The 20,221-nt window shown below is 36.7% G+C and overlaps 1 protein-coding gene across 3 annotated transcripts in view; it reads left to right on the top strand.

Annotated features, from left to right (window-relative positions):
• Positions 1–20,221, top strand: part of REV3L (REV3 like, DNA directed polymerase zeta catalytic subunit) — a 175,608-nt gene that overhangs the window by 129,284 nt on the left and 26,103 nt on the right. For 2 of the 3 annotated variants that reach the window (XM_047858675.1, XM_047858676.1), the window contains exons 21-25: positions 3,820–3,938; positions 12,785–12,926; positions 14,823–15,067; positions 16,302–16,410; positions 18,232–18,438. In XM_047858675.1, coding sequence (XP_047714631.1) covers positions 3,820–3,938; positions 12,785–12,926; positions 14,823–15,067; positions 16,302–16,410; positions 18,232–18,438 — 822 coding nt within the window. Of the gene's footprint in view, positions 1–3,819; positions 3,939–12,784; positions 12,927–14,822; positions 15,068–16,301; positions 16,411–17,651; positions 17,779–18,231; positions 18,439–20,221 lie in introns of those variants that run through there. The other variant, XR_007152156.1, reaches the window with a different exon arrangement.

The following is a 20,221-nucleotide window of genomic DNA, read 5'->3' as shown; positions in this document are numbered from 1 at the left end:
AGGAGGATGAGAGATGGTGGTCAGAGAATGGGATGAGGAGGGGGTAATTATTGGTAATAATAGAACTTGGAGTATGATCATGGGACTGGATGGCTAAGGTGGGATGGAGGCAGTGACAGGTGAATTTGCCTCATACCTCGCTCTCTGGTAGCAGTATGGAAGGGGACAAGAACAGAGGTAAGGAAACCAGGGAGAAGATTATTGGGGTAGCTCAAATGAAAGTTGGCAGTCATGTAAGGATTTAAAAAACAATTTAGAGGATAAATCCACAAGAAAAAGATGAAGAGGAGGAGGTGTCAAGAATGAGGATCAGGCTTCTGACATAGATCATGTTTAGGTGGGAAAATGATTTAAGAATATAGAGCATGAGATATCAGTCAGATAACCAGGTGAAGGAAGATGCGCAGCAGGCATATACCTAAGTCCCAAGTATGGGGTAGAGGTCTAGATTAGAGATCCGGCCTTGGAAGTCACATCAGAGTAGATGAGCTCACAAAGAAGCAAATACAGGGAGTGATCGAAATTGAGCCAAGGACATTTTTGTGAATGAAACCCTTTGAGTAGACAGAGGAATCAGCTCCTAAGAAACAGTCATAAGATGAAGAACCTGGAGAGAATATTCCTAGCAGAGCCACTAAGGAAGTCTGATGTTTCCACATAAGCATGTAAGCCTCCCATTATCTCAATTTGGCAACATCAGAATCTGTTTGTAATATGTCCTATTAAAATCTCAGTCTGTCAATAAGCATGTCAGGTGCTTTTAAAAAATTTTTTTAACATTTTATTTATTTTTGAGAGACAGCACAAGCTAAGGAGGGACAGAGAGAGGGAGACACAGAATCTGAAGCAGGCTCCAGGCTCTGAACTACTAGCACAGACCTTGACATGGAGCTTGAACCCATGAACTGTGAGATCATAACCTGAGCCAAAGTCAGATGCTTAACCGACTGAGCCACCCAGACGCGCCCAGCCTGTCGGGTGCTTTTAAACAAAGACAATGTGATGGGCAATGAAGATTAGGTAGAAGTAAAATAATATACTTGCTACCATTCATATATTGTTTTATCATTTATAAGGCATTTTTACAGACTTGTCACTTTTACGTTTTGCTACAAACTTGTGGTATAAATAAGACAACAGAGTAGTGAGGTACTATTCCAGATAGAGAAAACTGAAATTCACGGAGGTTAAGTGACTCGTCGAAAGCCTCATACCTAGTAAGGGGTCGAGACTCAGACTCATTGTAGGCATGCTGTCTGTCTTTAGAGAGCTTAGTGTACATTTTATTTTAAATATAAATATGTATAAAATATAAAATAAAATATAAGCTCTCTGAAGATAGCCTTCCAGTGTCCTAGAAATTTCTTACATCTTCATATTGGTACTGGTTACATGGTTGTGTGTGTGTGTGTGTGTATAAATTTATGAGTTGTTCACTTTAAATTTTAATATAATTCTTTATATAAAGTATGTGTCAGTCAAAAAAATTTTTAATTGGAGACTCAGGAAATGAGCAACTGAGGGAATAAAGTGATGGAGGATATAGGGCACAGGTGCTTGCTTATGATCTGCTTCCATTTTTCTTTGATTTCATCTTTATTTCCTCTATTCCCCTTAACTAATTCTGCCTCTCCCAGTTCTGAGTAAGTTTATTTCTAAAGTGATTAACCATTGTGTTATGCACATTGACTCTGTGAATGGATAAGTGTAACCCACCTCTGTCAGACCATTACCTACCAATAAATAAATGGACAAGCATTGTAACACTTTATTTATATCAGTTCTGACTTTGATCTACATATTACATTTATTCAGTGTTGAAGTTACTTAGATTTCCCCTGAAAACAAGTTGCAAACTCCTACTTCATATTTCTGGATTCATATTCCAACTTCCACAGTAAATCACTCTCTATAGATTAGAATATTCCGAAGATAGATCATCTTAGAGTTCACGTTTCCTTCCTTTAGTTTTACTCACAGCTGAGATTATATAGCTAAGTATATTTATGTTCCTGTGAACACCAGGAAGACTCAAAGTAGAGTGGGTGTCATAAGGTTATATTTGTGTAGTCTTAATTCAGTTTGTGAAGTTGTTCTATTTGAAATAAAATCAATCCAGAACATAGATCTGCCATCTGCCTCAGATATTGGGGACCAGTTTCTTAAGATTTTAAGTTTACTTTGAGTCACAGAATCCCCTAGTTAGTACTTATAGGTCAACCTACATGGCAAGCTTCAAAATGTTCCCTAATGAGAGAGCTACAGGACAAGAGGACCTTTTCTGAAGAGGTTTCTTTCTTTTTTCTTTTCTTTCTTTCTTTCTTTCTTTCTTTCTTTTTTTTTTTTTTTTTTTTGATTGCTTGTGTTAATGAGGATATATACTCCAGCAGAAGTTTAGATTTGGTCTAAAGTGATATGTGTGTATTAGGTAATCATGTAACTACCTGAAATCAGATGTTTGGCTACATTTTCTATAACATTAAATGGTAATTTTTTTAAAAAACAAAACCAAATGAAAATATTCATTAGAAAGTAGAAGAGTCACTCAAATATGGGGATTTAATAATAAAAGGAGTTATTCATTTATTTTTGAAAGAAATATTCCAGGTCATTACTGATTGTTGAAAAAAATGATGATTAACTTCCAAGATAATGGGTTAGTACCTGCTTTATACTGGTGACTCTAACTGTGTGTGTGTGTGTGTGTGTGTGTGTGTGTGTGTGTGTGTGTGTGTGTATGTTTGCAAGTATACCAATTCCAGTGCTGTTGAAGTAAGACCAAAGATCTTTTGATTCTTTTGGAGATGAGCTTTTAAAATTCAGTCCCTGTTTTACACCTGCTGGGTATAGAAGTGGAAAAGAAAATATTTTAAAATTATAATACACAAATGTGAAGTGCTTCTGAACTATTCCTCAGAATCCCAAGCTGACCTGAGAATGAGGACTGCTGATTCCTCAGTTTCCATTATGCATTGAAATACCTGCCATTGTCTAGATTGCTTCTGTCCTATAGGTATTTTTGAGACATTGTCTAGGTAGAGGTATGTGTCATGAATTTGGACCTTTTTAAAAAAAGTATTCTTTTCCCATTAACATACTTTTCCCTACATATTTTGAAGATGGGGAAACATTTCTGCCATTTCCTTTCATCTTTTGCTTTTGGAATGAAATTAACTGACTCTATAATGTCCATGTATTGGGTCTTAGTACCAGTGTAATTCTTGGAAGCAGAATGAATGCCTGCCCTTAACTAGATAATTCATTCTTGAATCTGTGGAATTCTGTTAATCAGCATGTCATCACAGACCAAAAAGTAGGTGTGCAAAAAACAGAAAATTAGTGTGTTTAAAAATGCTTCTTACTATAAGAGGTGCCTGAGTGGCTCAATGGGAAGAGCATTCAATTCTTGATCTTGGGGTCATGCATTCAAGCACCACATTGGGTATAGAGTGCTAAAAAAGATAAACTTAAAAAAAAATTTAATGCTTCTGTCAGTATTTGCATTGGTATAGAGTATAAAAAGAAGTGATGAAAACTGAGATCTCTGAAGTATGTCATGACCAAGTTGAACTCATCAGGTGTGATTGTTTTCCAATTAAATGGTAATTAATTCTGGACAGAATATTTCTCTCTAGAAGGCTATATATATGTAGTTTTAAACTATTTATAGTTCACTTGTAACATTTTTGCAGGTAGCTTTCATGCCTAGTATGAAAAGTTTCAAGTACTATTTTGGATCTCTTAGAACCAAATTTGCTCGTAAGTACAAACATTATTATAATGAAGTCTTGGTTCTTTTGGTTTTTTGTTTTTTTTTAGGTGGCTCTAACTAACTACACCTTTGAAAATGTGAGCTTTCATGTTCTTCATCAGCGTTTTCCCCTCTTTACCTTTCGAGTCTTATCAGATTGGTTTGATAACAAGACAGATCTGTACAGGTAATGTTTTATAACTCTGAAAAGGATAATAACTCTTTGTTAGTAAAATCAGTATCATTAGAGTGTGATTTACATACAATAAAATGCACACATTTAAATTGTATTGTGCAATGACTTTAAAAAAATGTATACACCCTGTAGCCACTACCCCAATCTAGACAGTGAACATTTCGAACACCCAGAAAATTCCATCGTGAGCTTTGCAGTTAACCTACCTATCCATTAATCATCCAGGTAAGTGCTAATTGAATTTCTGTTACAATAGATCTGTTTTGCCAATTCTAGAACTTCATATAAATAGAGTTATTTACAATCTACCACTTTTTGTCTGGCTTATTTCAAGAACTCAGCATGCTCTGTTTTGAGATTCAGCCTTGTTGCTGTGTAAACCAGTAATTTGTTCAGTTTTATTAAGAAGTAGTACTCCATTGTATGGATATACCACAGTTTATCCAGTCACCTATTGATGGACAATTGAGTTGTGTCTTGTTTGAGGCTATTAAGAATAAAACTACGTGCAAGTCTTTGTGTGAACATACATTTTCATCTCTCAAGGAGTGAAATTGCAGGGTCCCATGGTTAGTGTGTTTAACATTTTAAGAAACTGCTAAATTGTTTTCTTTGGCAATTCTTCTAGTGCAAGTCCGCTGGCAACAAATTCTCTCAGCCTTTATCTGTAAATATCTTTATCACAACCTTATTTTTGAAGGATATTTTCAGTGTCTAATTCTGGAGTTGAGTTTTTGTTTTTTGTTTTTTGTGTTTTTTTTTCTTTCACCATTTTAAAGATTTCACTCCTTTTTTTTTTTTCTGGCCTCCATTGTTTCTAATGAGAAATCAACAGTCATGCTCCTCATTTTTCCAGTGTATGCAAACAGAAGGAATTACTCAGCTCTCCTGGTCCAGAGTCAGGCTTTAGAAGTTTCGATTCTCCTGAGGCTCAGGGATGAGTCTTTCTCAACATTCCTGCACTTCCCACAGTGCAATGGACTTCTGCTTTGTACCCTTGCCAGGTCTTGGCCCCAAGCAGACTTCTGACTCTCCCCCAGGGGGAGAGTCCTTCTCTCCTTCCTCAGCAGCGCTGTTTCTTTGCCTGGAATCTATGATGGGAGGGTCTCCTGCCTCTTTTCCAGTGGTAGACAGCTGCTGCTTGTTACTTAGTACAAGGCACACAGTTGGAACAGGGGAGGTTGCCTGCCCTTCCCAGCATTAGACATCTTTTGCATTTATTCTTTCCCCAGAGATAATGGATCTCTGCTTAAATCCTGAGGATTAGAGTTTCTTGCCAGTCCCATAGCACCTCAAGCCTTTGCTTCATATGAGAGATGAGTCAGAGGAAGATTTCAATCCTTTGTGCCCTGCCCCCAGTTTTCATGGGGGGCCCATGGAAAACTACTCTCCTGGTATCTGGGGTTCCTAGTGATTCTAAACTATCATGCATCCGATGCATGACCTTTAAGAATTTATTAACATTTTAACTTTCATTCTTAAATGATTTTATGGCAGCTGCCTTGGCTGCCAGTGCTCTGCCAAAGATGAAATAAGTTATGTGTCCTCAGATGTGTTTGTCACCCTGTGAAATTTAGTTCACCTGATTCTCTTGTAACTGCAACTGTCAGATGGCTTCCAGAAAACATGATTGTGTAGATTTTCTTGCTTTTTATTATTGTTAGACTGGAGTGATGTACTTTATAGCTTTCAATATCTGAAGCAGAATTCTGTAATTTTTTTTTTTCCTGGCTGCTTTCAAAGTTTTTCTCTTTGCTTTTGGTTTTCAATAATTTCACTATTGTGAAATTTTAAAAATTTACCTACCTTTCTTGGTGTTTGCTGTGCTTCCTAGAGATTTAAGTTGATGTTTTTCATCAAATTTAGGAAATTTTTGGCTATTTCTTTAAATAATTTTTCTGTCCCAATCTCACTCTTTTGTAAGACTCCAATTACACGTGCGTTAAACTATTTGACAGTGTCCCACAGATTTTTGAAGCACTGTACAGTTTTCTTCAGTCTTTCTCTAACGACCTATCTTTAGGTTCACTAACTTACTTCTGTCATCACCAGTCTGCTGTTAAGGCCAGCGAATAACCTTTTTGAATTTCAGTTATTGTATTTTTAGTTCCCAAATTCTCACTTGGTTCTTTCTTTTCAGAGTTTCCATATTTTGTTTCCCTATTCATTTGCTCATTAAGACTTTATTTTTCTTTTAATTTTTTGAATATTTTTTTTCCTTAGATTCCTGAACATACTTGTAATAATTACTAAATGCAACACCTGGCTCTCTCTGTATTAGCTTCTGTTTAACTGCTTATTTTCCTAACTGTGGGTCATATTTTTGTTTGTTTCTTTGCATAATTATGTAATGGATATTGTTGATGTTCTGTTGTACAGATTCTGGAGATTTATTATCTTCCTGTGAAGCATGTTTATCTTTGCTCTAGTTTGCAATTCAGTTATTGGCTGATCACTTATTGAACTTATGCAAACCTAGTTTTTATTTGTTAAGGTGGTTTTCTGGAAAGCCAAGGTGTTTCCTACATCCCTCAAACTTGGCAGGACTCTGTCTCCAAACTCTATCCCGTTGGCATGTTGCTAGTGCTTAGTTTGAGGTTTGTCTAGAGTAGGCCTTGCTCTAGGACAAAGGCCTCCGAAGGCACAGTTTTTCTGGGCTCTCAGCTGGATGCCCAATTGTTAATAAAGGGATAATGACATCTCTCCTCTGGCATTGCTAGCCCTCCAACCCCAGCACTGTCTGAATAGTTTAATTCCAAACCCAAGCCCACAGCAGCTCTCCTTAGTAAGCTTCATATGGTTTCATCTTCCTCATTTTCAGTGCCGCCCTGGGCCAGTCACTCACAGGAACCCCCCACCTGGATTACTGACTGCTAACCTCTGCTCCTTGCACATATACCCTGTCCCATAGATTCCAGCTACAAACTGCATAACTCTAATCTCTGTCTCCGTGGCTTAGCAAGACAGCCACACTATACTTAGACTGTAGTATACTGCAGTATATTTTAGGAAGTTTTCTCCTCGTGGGCTGGGGTTCACCTCATGGGTTTTTCTTCTCTCGAGAAGCACAGTCTTGCATTGCCTATTGTTTGTTGCCCAGAAACAATCATCTCAACTGTTATATCATAGCAGCTTCAGACTAGTCCAATACCAGTTGTTCTGTCATAGTCAGAAGTGAAAGTTCCCACCTCTACTTTTCCTTAAGTTGAAAGTAAAATGATAGTAATAAGCTTAAAAAATAGCTATGTAAAGAAAAAAAGCCATGAAATTAATGTGTCTGATGTTTGAAAGGAATGAAGCTCTGCTTATTGAATTGGAAGGCCACATGATGATGAGGCTGGAAAGATGTAGCCTTAGAAATAACTTGATGTGTTTAGGGGAACTGCTTTCTAGCATGTCATCTGCAGTCTCCTTTGAGGAATCTCAAGTAAACTGAAATCACAGAAAGCACTAAGCTTATAATGAAAGCCTTATAGAAACAGAAGTTTAGAAGAAGTTATCTACCAGTAAATAAAATGAAACTTTTATTATTTTTTTAATGTTTATTTTGGGGAGAGTGTGCATGTGAGTGGGGGAAGGGCAGAGAGAGGGAGCCAGAGGGTTCCAAGTGGGCTCTGCGCTGACAGTTCAAACTCCCGAACCATGAGATCATGACCTAAGCCAAAGTCAGATGCTTAATCGACTGAGCCACACAGGCACCCCTAAAGTGAAACTTTTAATGGTAATATTAAAGTTACCATTGAAAACTACATTTATTGGTTTATTTTTAAGCCCTAAGTGCTGTAAATGCATGTTTTGCTACCTCTAATTAGGATGATAAATAATTGCTCTTGCCAAGTGAAATCAAGAGCTGGACCTCACATATTACATAAGGGACTTGAACTAGACATTAGACCATTTATGTTAGATGGCTTGTGTTACATGGAGAGTCCATACAGTCTTTCTTTGGAGATACTTTGGAAGATCACACAATTTTATTTTAAAAATTTAAGTGGATTTTTACCAACAAAGTGAGTCATACTCTTTAATTTGCATTTGCTTTGTACAGTGTTTTAAGTAAATATATACATTTTTTATAAATGGTCTCAGAAATTAGAGTAACTTGCTAGTCAAGAATTTCTTGTATTAAATCTGTTTGTAAAGCTTGGAGGAGCCCTGATTATTATCACTTTGTTTTTATGAAGTCACATTCGGTCTCCTGAAAACCCTTGATTTATATAAACAAGTTATGTTCCTGAAGTTTTGTTGTTTGGGACTTAGAATGTATTTTTCCATAAAATACTATGTTTCGTGATTAGATTCCTCTATCAGTCTATAAAACCTCTCCTAATCCCTAATATTACTGATCTAGAGAACTCATAGTAGCATTCTGATTTCATCTGCTTTCCAAGCAATAGTTATTAAATACTATCCCAGTTTCTGAGGTAGGAGCTCTGTGTTGGTAGTAGAGTTACGTAGCTCAAGAAGATAACGTTCAAAATGTTTTTCTTCATTTCCTGGATGTAGATAGAGCCAATCCAAAGAAAAAAGTTCAGAATAAGAAATTTGTACTTAGAATTCTTAAATCTCCTTTTTTTGTCACCTTCTTACATGCCCTGTCCCAAAAAATACCCTGTACCCTCAAAATGCTCTAAGTTCACCACCTACCCAGGCCTATCATGAATAGCTTATACTTTATATTTCCCTTCCTCTTCCTCTTTTGTGTTGCCTATCACACTTGAGTTTCACAAAGTGTTAGGAGGATGGCATAATTCTTTAACGACAACAACAAAATTACCTAACAAAATTCTGCATTGTCACACTATGTTTATTTTTTTTTAAGTCCACAGTGTAATTCCATTCTCTTTTTATATCACTTGGATAACCAAATAGGTCTAGAAGTTAGGGATGAAGGTGATTTTATGTTAAAAAGATTGCTTTTTTAATTTAAAAAGTCCACGTTTTAAATACTTTAAAAATATACATTAGGAAAGATACAGAGTGACATCAGCAAGATGGTAGAGTAGGAAATCCTAGGCCCTCCTTCCCCTATAAACACACTGATTCAGCAACGCTTCACAGACAGATTCCCTTTATGAGAAACCCAGAAACTGATGGAAAGATTCTTGCACCCTGGGTGAATGCAGAACCAGACTCAACAAAGCTGGTTGGAAGATTTGGGACACCCTCTTGCTAGGGACCCTGCCTCTGGCGCAGGGCCCTATGATCAGGAAAAGGCCCCTAGCTTCTCTAAGGGAAGGGTATGGGAGGGTGGTTTGCATGTCCAGCACCCCAACTTTTCCAAGGAGTTTCTAACAACCAGCACAGTCTAGCTGGCAGAGCCAAATGGAGATGGTGGTATGGGCTGGTAGATGCCATAGATCCTTCCCCCTGCCCAGAGTGAGTGGATGAAAAATCCTACCTCCCAGCTTACCCCTGGGGAGAGAAAGAGATACATGCATCCAGTGCCCCAACTCCTCCACAGCTACACAAAGAACTTCCATCTGTCTTTCTAGTCTTAGAGCTCTGACAAGTAGGACATGGTCCAGCTGGCCAGAGGAGAACAAAGATAGTGGTTTGGACTAGCAGATAACATAACTCCCCCTTCTCAGCACAGTGGATGAACAGAAACCACAGCTGCCTGCTTCTTCCTGGGAAGGGAAAGAGTTGGTAGAGTTCCTCAGAATCTCTGGCAGGGATGATTGGACTATAAGGCTAGTCCATGAAGACTGGGAGAAACGCCTGCTTTGTCTAATGTTGGACACCAACATAAAGAGTCAAGGAAAATGAAGAATCAGGCAAAGATGCTCCAGACAAAGGAAGAAAATAAATTTCCAGAAACTGACCATAATGAAACAGAGCTATATGGTTTACCTGACAGATGTCAAAATAGCAGTCATAAAGATGCTCACCAAGGTCAAGAGAACAGTGCATGAGCAAAGTAAGAATTTTATCAGAGATAGAAAATATTTAAAAGTACTAAAGAGAAATCATGGAACTGAAGAACACAGTAACTGAACTGAAAAATTTACTAGAGGGGTCCAACAGTAGACCAGACTAAGCAGAAAAAAGAATCTGGGAACTCAGCAGGTCATTGACCATCCATGACCACAGAACGCATGAGTCATTAGATCTATTTTGTTTTATTTTAAAGGGACTGACTGAATCCACATATAATGTGTTATCTCAGATTCACATTTGCCAAATCTGTATTATTGAAGGATTACCTTAATAATCTGAAACAAAATATATTAAAATGGGATACATTTTTTTTGCCTATAAACTAGTAATAACTTAAAAAATTATAATCCCCAATATTGACAGAGATGCAAGAAAACAAGCACTTTATCATCTCTAGTTTGAATGTAAATTATTAAAACCCTCTGGAAAGTAGTGTGAGACTAATATTAAAAACAAAATCAGGGTTCCAGGGTGGCTCAGTCCGTTGATCCTGATTTTGGCTCAGGCCATGATCCAAGGTTGTGGGATCAAGTCCTGCATTGGGCTGAGCATGAAGCCCACTTAAGATTATCTCTCCCTCTTCTGCCCTTCTCCCCTGCTTGTGCATGCTCTGTCCCTCCTTCCCTCCCTCAAATAAAAACTTTAAAAAATTTAAAAACTAAATCATAGCAGACCTTTGACCATATTTAGGCATTTATTTTAAGGAAATATTTCAGCATCTGTACAAAGACTCAACTGTAAAGATATTCATTATAGCATTGCTTATAGTAATAAAAGATACTCAAAACCAAGCCACTAAATTATAAATGATGTAATAGTCATGTAAGGTAAATATCATAAACTCATATAATAGTCAATAGCTATAAAATACATAAATATGGGGAAACAGTCACAATATATTAGGTTAGAAATACAAGTTATAGAATAGTATTTCTGTTTATTTTATTTAAAAATTGAATAATTATATAAAGTTTTTAGGATAGGTTTTTGTTATTTCTTTTTAGCTGTTATTCAGATATAATTCACATACCATATAATTCACCCATTTAAAGTGTACATACAGTTAGGGGTGGTGAGTGACTCAGTTGGTTAAGCACCCAACTCTTGATCTCAGCTCAGGTCTTGATATCAGGGTTTTGAGTTCAAGCCACATGTTGGGCTCTGTGCTGGGCGTGAAGCCTATTTATGAATAGATAGATAGATAGTACAGTTAGATGCTGTTCGTATATTCAGTTGTGCAACCATTACCACAATAAATCTTAATATTTGCGTTATTCCAAAAAGAAACCCTGCATCTCCTAGCCATCACCCTCCAGTCTTCCCTTCTCTACCCCCACCCCTACTAATCTACTTACTGTCTCCATAGATTTGCCTATTTTGGACATTTCTTATCAATGGAATCATATAATGTGTTGCCTTTTGTGACTGACTGCTTTCAGTTTATGTTGTCCAGATTAATTCATATTGTAGCATGTGTCAGTACTTCATTTCCTTTTGTTGCCAAGTAATAATTCCATTGTATGAGTGTATACCACATTTTATTTATTCATCACTTGATGTATACTTGGGTTATTTCCACTTTTTGGCTATGAATAGTGCTGTTAAGAACATTCATGTACAAGTTTTTGTGTAGATGTATGTTTTCATTCCTCTTGGATATATACTAAGGAGTGGAATTGGTGAATTACATGGTAACTCTATGTTTAACAATTTGAGGAATTTCCAGACCATTTGCCAATGCAACTGCGCTATTTTACATCTAGTTTTTCTACATGTATGAATCATGTATCATGACTTTTAAAACTTTATTGAACAGTTATGACTATTCTAAAAGATATACTTAAAGCTTGCAATATATTTGAACCTTAATCATTAAATGAATAAATTTTATTCTTTAAAACTTCTGTTTATGGCTTTGGGGGAAGGTTTATTGTTGTTATTTGTTTTCTTAACAAAAAAGGTAAGGAAGGAGCACCTGGCTGGCTCAGTCGGTAGAGCATGTGACTCTTAACCTCGGGGTTGTTAGTTTGAGCCCCACGTTGGGCTTGGAGTCTATTTAATTAAAAAAAACATGTTAGGGTAAAGAGTTTAATTTTTGTAAAGGTTTAAATCAAAGAACAGAATATTAGTATTTTCATAGAAAATACTGATTTGACATATTTACCCCATGTATAACCTCACTAAAGCTATTTTCCTAACTCACCAAATTATTGTATTTTTTCCCATTAACAGACAATGCATGCTGTTAGACTGGTAGTTACGGTGATATCCCAAAGCCTTCACATCCTTTTTTTTAAATTATTTTTTAATGTTTTTATTTATTTTTGAGAGAAAGCACAAGTGGGGAAGGTGCACAGAGAGAGGGAGACACAGAAACTGAAGCAGGCTCCAGGCTCTGAGCTGTCAGCACAGAGCCCTACGCAGGGCTCAAACTCAGAAACCATGAGATCATGACCTGAGCCGACGTTGGACACTTAACCGACTGAGCCACCCAGGCACCGCCCCAGCCTTCATGTTCTTTAAGAACGTATATGTGATAAATTATAATTGTGTAATTATTGCATCAGCAGCAGTGGCATCTAAGAGAGAATGTTAATTTTTTATAACAAAAATAGAGCAACATCAAGCAAAATACTGAAAATAATTATCCTTAATCTTACCACCTTATCGCAAGTACTATTTTAAACTTTGATATTTTCACTAGGTTTTATGCCCTTGAAATATATGAAATTTTCTAATGTTTAACTCCTTTACATATTTTGCTAAAGACTCACACCATGACTCCCTCCTTAAATCCTCATTTTTAATGTGTAGGTTTTGGCAAGAATTAAAACAGTACTAGTTTCAAGTGTCCAAATTTTTTCCTAATGTTCATAGCATGGATTCTCTTTTAACAGATGGAAAATGGTTGATCACTACATTAGCCGTGTCCGTGGAAATCTCCAAATGTTAGAACAGCTGGACTTGATTGGGAAAACCAGTGAAATGGCTAGACTCTTTGGCATTCAGTTTTTACATGTACTCACAAGGGGTTCACAGGTAGGAAATCAGTTTTCCCTATATACCACAAAAGTTATGTGTGAGTGATAACTTGTGAGATGTTTGAGGTGATTTGATATTTTGAACTTTCTATGTGGTACGAACTAATATATAGCTGGTTAATCATATCTTGTAATTTATTTTCTGGAAAAGCTTTAATTTCACTTAACAGCTCCACTTTTTATTTTCTCTCCATACCAACTTTCTGGCCACTGCTAAGTTTTTTATGCTGTTGAAAAACTCAATGGCTGTGTCCGTGAGAATATTTGTGCCTGAATAATATCAGTGTCATCAGGGATGCCTTCAAAGGCCCCTTAAAACTAGGGAAGCATCAAAGAAAGTCAGCCTCTCTTTTGTTTTATATTCCTAATTTCAATGTCTCCTATTTCCCAACAAATAAGTTTTGTTTTTTTTTTTTTAAGTTTATTTATTTTGAGAGAGAGAGAGAGAAAATCTCAAGCAAGCTCTGTGCTGCCAGCACAGACCCCAGTGCAGGGCTCAAACTCACAAACCCATGAGGTCATGATCTAAGCTGAAATCCAGAGTCAAACACTTAACCGACTGAGCCACCCAGGCGCCCCACAAATAAGTTTAATATAAAAATAAAGAAGAGGATTTGGGAATCAGTATAAGTGGCTGTATCACTTTTTTAAGAAGTTAAAAATAGGATCATAAAGTCATTTAATTCATATCTTTTTAATTAATTTCCCAGGGATATGAGAGATTTCGTCAGATGCATCACCCAAAAGGATTTCATGCATTCATTCAACAAATATTGATTTGAATACCTTTAGTGTGTTAAATAAACACTGTGCTAGACATCAGGGATACTACATTAATTCACTTAGGTTCCTTAACCCCACAGAGCTCTAATTTGGCATGTTTATTAATAAACAAGTATGTTTATGGGGCGCCTGACTGTCCGACTTCGGCTGAGGTCATGATCTCACAGCTTGTGAGTTTGAGCCCCGCATTGCGCTTTGCACTGACAGCTCAGAGCCTGGATGGAGCCTGCTTTGGATTTTGTATCTCCGTCTCTCTCTCTCTGCCCCTCCCCGACTCGCACTGTGTGTCTGTCTGTCTGTCTGTCTCTCTCTCTCTCTGTCTCTCTCAAAAATAAAACATTAAAAACGTAAAATAAACATGTTTGTTTATTTAACTGTATTAATTTTTTAATTTATATCTCCCCACAAGTTTTTAATTTATATCCCTCCACAAGTTTTAAAAACAATTTGAAAAGGCAAAGATACCTTAAAACCACATGAGAACATTTCTGTGATCCATGCTGGTTCTTGTGAGTGCTTTCTTTTTCTAATACTCCAAACTATCTGCTTATTGGTAGATGTTATAAACAGTTAGTAATTGCTTGATTCAGTTTTGTGAGGAACCAGTATTAATCTGACTGCTGTTCAGTTCTGGAATCCTTGTGTTTCCTTCCTTCTCGGGAAATTGGAGTAACTTGAGATTTATCCATCTCAATTCTCCCGACTTTCACTCTCTAACTTTCTCAAATCTGTCAAAGACCACTGGCCAACTTTTCAAATGAAATTGTTAAACTATACAGTCTTTCCTGTATCTGTTTATTATTAAATAGATGTATTTAAATATAAGAAGAAATCTAATTGTGTCTCTTTCCAAAATTGACTTATAAGATATTTAACGTATTTTACAGTTTTTATATAAGTTATAGGAATACAAGAAAAGGATTTATGAATGCCTTCTCTGGCACCTGAAAGCTGACTAAGTAACCTATATTATATAACTGCATTGTAAGAAAGCAGCCTTCTTCTGAAGAGCAAAACATCCCCTTAAATAATTATCAGATGTTCAGAGAACAATATATTTTTATTTAAACTGTTTCTTCTTTTCTTCCTACTTCTACCTCTCTGCCTGCAGTACCGTGTGGAATCAATGATGTTGCGTATTGCTAAACCAATGAACTATATTCCTGTGACACCTAGTGTTCAGCAAAGATCCCAAATGAGAGCCCCTCAGTGTGTTCCCCTAATTATGGAGCCTGAATCCCGCTTCTACAGCAATTCTGTTCTCGTTTTGGATTTCCAGTCACTATATCCTTCGATTGTGATTGCATATAACTACTGCTTTTCCACCTGCCTTGGCCATGTGGAGAACTTGGGAAAGTAAGTTTTTTTTTTTTCATATTTATAATTATGTTGTGATTGTACTTCTTACTAAAATTAGACTTTTTTTGAGTGTCTCTTTGCATTTGAGACTGTCCTTTTGAGCAAGGTGGATGGGCTGTAGCATAGCTAATTCATTCTTTGTTGTTACCATACTAATTGACCTGGATTTGGGTAACTGTATGACTAATTCAGCATCATGAATGGATGATTCATATGAAGAAGATTATGAATAGATCAGTCTTGCAGCTCATTTGTTTCATTCTCTGTGTATGTCTATGCATGCTCTCTCTCTCTCTCTTTTTTTTTTTTTTTTTTTTTTTTGAGAGAGAAAGTGTGAGCAGGAGAGTGGCAGAGAGAGAGAGAGAGAGAGAGGAGAGAGGAGAGAGAGAGAGACTCTTAAGCAGGCTCCACACTTAGTGCAGAGCCCGACACGGGCTGAATCTCACCACCACGAGATCACCACCTGAGCAAAAATCATGCTTAACTGACTGAGCCAGCCAGACGCCCCCTGTGGTCTCTTCAAATGAGAGTTAAATTTAATTTGTTGATATAAATCACTTTTCAGTGGAACAGTTTAAGGATTATGATCTTCTGTCTCCAGCTATCGCCTCTTCTTGACTTTTCTTAAAAATAGTCTATGATTTTTTTAAGTTAAATTGTTAAATGTTAGGTTTTATATATTCATGTCAACTGAATTGTATACTGAATGAGAATAACATTTTTAATACTCAAAGGAGTATGTATTTTTCTCATATAAGAAATAGTCTTCATTTATAATGATTATTGTATGTGTAAAATCAAGCACTGTAGTGTTAACCTAGAGTATACTCATTCCTTTCTAGAAAGCATTTGTGGAAATTATGTTGGTAATCCTGTCTTTTTATTAAGAACAGAATTTGGAAAAGTTATTTATAATCTTTTTATTTAAGGCTTAAAATTTTTCTTTAAGGAACTTAGTGTAAGGTGATCATATGTTGAGTTGAAATCTGGTATTTCAATATAGATTACCCATAAATTTTAGGATAATGCCATTTAAGAAATGTTTCTTTTAATAATTTGTGAAAATTTGAAGAACTGCTATTTGGTAATTAAATAACGATATTGCTAAGTAAATAAATTCATGCTTAGATATTTGAAAATGAATTTCTAATGGAATCAGGTTCCTAAAATTGTCTAGTATCGCTATTCTGTGATTTGAGAAGTATTTGCTTAATGTTTTCTTTCTTAATAGGTATGATGAGTTCAAATTTGGCTGTACCTCTCTAAGAGTACCTCCAGATTTACTTTACCAAATTAGGCATGATATCACAGTGTCCCCCAATGGAATAGCTTTTGTCAAGGTAATACTCTCTTATAAGTGAAAGGTATCGACTGTGGCTTAACCTTTGGAGAGCTAATGGTTTAGATGCTGTTGGCATAGAATACAAAGAAAAAAGCCCAAGTCTGCTTGAATATCTTATCTTAAAAAGTAAAGATTATAGGAATTTTCTAAGAAATTATTTTTAAAAACCAGTTGTCTTATTTTGCATGAATTTAGATTTAAAGTCTTTTGTTAGATTTTAGTTTTTAATAAAATACTGAAAGAAATGTGCATATGTGCCTTCTGACCTCTATTAGAATCTGAGATTAGCTAATTGACGATCACAACAATGTTAAAAGATTTAAATTGCTCTAATATGTAAATTCTAATTGTCCTACAGTATTTTGAAGTAAGACTGCCTTAGAAATGATACTCTAATATATTTATTGATTGCATTTTTAAGATACCCAAACCAGTAATAGGATCTCTTTTCTTCTAGCCCTAATCTCCCCATAAAAGAGACAAAGAAGAGCCTCATAAATGAATAAATTAAAGACAAATAGAGGAGAGATTCTAGGAGAAGAGTATATTGCCTCTTTTATGCCAACTTCATTCCTTTTTTGTTCTATTTCCTTAGCAGTGAGTCTGTATTAGAATCACGGTACAGTAGGGTGGTTGATGGTAGCATGGACCCCACAAGCCCTCAGATTCATTCTGGTGTACTTAGCAAAAGTAGCATCATTTTCTACCAGTAAGAGAATGCTGTGTTTGAAGAGTACCTAAAAATTAGCTATTTAGATAGGAGGAAGATTCTCACCAGAGACTCATGACATACTCCTCTGAAAAATATTACCTCTTTAACATAACATATATTACATCTTAACAAAAACATTGTGACTGCTTCATAAGGTACACAGAATGAATTAGAGGTTAGAATATGTTTTCGTTGTCACATATGTAGCAGCTTGTTATATATGATTTCCCTTTAACAGCATTTTTAAAACTTGCATCTACATTTTGACCCAATATGTAAAGCTTAATAAAACTAAGATTTTTTAATATTCAGGAGTGTGATTATCCTATACCTAAGGTTTTAATTGTTCAGTCCGACATGCATTACCTTGCACGTGTCTGTGAATCATCTTCAAAGTTAATACTGTTTTGTGGTTTTCATTCCTACTGGAGTTCTCATAAATTCTCCCTAGTCTTGATTAATACAAATGATTTTTTTTTTTTGGCATCAACAAATTTTATCACCTCACTATTCATCCCCTCTTCCAGATTGCTAATAAATATAGGCCGGAGGGGATGGCTTAGTGGTCTAAGCATCAGATTTGAAATACCTAGAGTCCCTGGAACTGCAGGTTTGAATGTCAGCAGAGTCAACCCAGCTCATCATTCTTCCAAGGTAGATAAATGGAGTTCCATGCAGATTACTGTGTGGGGTCATTAGGATGAGATCTTTAAAAACTGAGGTTTGTTATGAGTGATACAAATCCCGTGTGTCTTTCTGAAAGAGTGGGGGTTTGGATCAAAGTTTTGGACAAAATTTCCCTCTGAACTTGTTGTATGATCTCTTATGCGCTAGCTTGACATCCTCCTTTCTGGAGGTCTCTGAACTCACATAATAGTGCTACATTAGATTTATAAACATTATAGGAACCTTTTAGGAAAAAAGTGCTCTTCAAAAGAAGGAAAATGTGATGATTTTGTATTGATGGCCACTGGCCCTGTGGCCACTCAATTGTTAGTATGTTTCAGTTCATGACAGTTGGCCATTGTTATACTTTGTACTTCCTTCTTAATTATCTAAATCTGTAACTATTAAGGGATTTTAAATATTCTTTTTTCTTTACAATAGCCTTCAGTAAGAAAGGGTGTGCTACCAAGAATGCTTGAAGAAATCTTGAAGACTAGACTCATGGTGAAGCAGTCCATGAAGGCTTACAAGCAGGACAGAGCCCTTTCACGAATGCTCGATGCACGTCAGCTAGGACTTAAGCTTATAGCAAATGTCACATTTGGCTATACAGCTGCAAATTTTTCTGGGAGAATGCCATGCATTGAGGTAAGTCCTAGAAATCTGTAGTTTTTTCAAGATACTAAAGCAGCATTAAATGAATATCTGTTCATTAAAGTATTTTGTTTTATTTTAAAACTTTAAAGATTTTCATTTCCGTGACATAAGATCAGCTTTTCTCAAACTGGAACTTGTATACATAAAAAAATCTTCTGAGTTTTGGGCTTTTCTCTATGAGAACTCTTTATCATACATCTATTTCTACATAGCTCGATGAGCATACTGTAGCAAACTATTATCATGAGATTTTAGTGCTGCATTTATAGCAGTGTTTACAACAACGTTGGTACTGAATAATTCCTTTTAAATTTTTTTTTTTCAACGTTTATTTATTTTTGGGACAGAGAGAGACAGAGCATGAACGGGGGAGGGGCAGAGAGAGAGGGAGACACAGAATCGGAAACAGGCTCCAGGCTCTGAGCCATCAGCCCAGAGCCCGACGCGGGGCTCGAACTCCCGGACCACGGGATCGTGACCTGGCTGAAGTCGGACGCCTAACCAACTGCGCCACCCAGGCGCCCCTTCTTTTTTTTTTTTTTTTTTTTAAATTTTTTTTTTTCAACGTTTATTTATTTTTGGGACAGAGAGAGACAGAGCATGAATGGGGGAGGGGCAGAGAGAGAGGGAATAATTCCTTTTAATGTGTTGACAAATCTGATGTTAGGTTGGCTTCTCCGAATGTCAGAATGACCAAACATTCCATGTTTACTAATGTACCAATAGATGTAAAACAAAACCTTTCTTTTGCCGAGGTAGTTGCAATTCAAAGATACTTTTCATAGAATAGGGCTAATTTCTTGCTACTCACTAAATTAGGGTGTAAATTTAACATGAATACAATATAGTGTGACAGAGTAATGCAATAACTTACTAGTGATTGAGAAAAGAACAGAGTAGTATTATTTTATTGGTGCTCTTTTTATGCCAGATGAAAGCTGGAACATTGCAGTATACCATGTTAGTAGTTCAGGAAGGGAAAAGCAGTGGAAGGATAAAGTCCCACATAGCCCACAATAGGCAGAATAAACTTCAAAAACTTGTGCAAGGGACTTTCAATTTCAGGTCCAGCATATAAGAAATTCAGAGGAGCCACTTTCTCCCCACAAGTAAAAAGCTGAACATACTAAAAAAGCAACCATTCTGAGATCTGTCAGAAGTGAGGTCACAGGGCAAAGCACTACCCCCAAAATTGAAAAGACCCAACAGGTAAATACAAAGAAGCACAGCTCACAAGAGCAGAAACCTCTGCAGGAACCAGTGCTTGAGGTAGGGAAACATCAACTGATGAATTGCTGGAAGTTCAGTGTGGACAAATCTGAGAGACTAAGACTCCAAGGGACCTAGTCATCAGGGCCCCCACACTTTTGTGATTTTTACCTCTAGGAGCTCAACCAAGTTCTCACAAGTTTTCTCTCACACAAGAAAAATTCCCTTGTGCTTCTGACACGGAGAGGGGAAAGGAACCATGTTGAAATACACCAGAGCATCCTGTTCTTAACAAGGTCTGCCTTCAGGAGAAACTTTAACTGGAGCCTAACCTGCTAGCGTTCTGTCAGAGCCTAACTGACCTGAGAGAAGGGAAATACCCAGCTCCGAGTGCTCTGGCCTTCCATGTGGAGGAAGGGAAATACTCCAGCCTCTTCTAGCCATCCTGTCCCACCAAAGGTGGGGAAAAAGACTGAGAAGCACATGTAAAGTACATAGTCCAGAGGTACAGTTTCACTGAAAGACTAAGTCTTATCCTAGAACTGTAGAAGACTTCCCCTCCCCC

Source organism: Prionailurus viverrinus, chromosome B2 (assembly GCF_022837055.1).
Source record: "Prionailurus viverrinus isolate Anna chromosome B2, UM_Priviv_1.0, whole genome shotgun sequence".
Lineage (NCBI taxonomy): Eukaryota > Metazoa > Chordata > Mammalia > Carnivora > Felidae > Prionailurus > Prionailurus viverrinus.
This window is presented reverse-complemented; position numbering and strand designations above follow the sequence as displayed.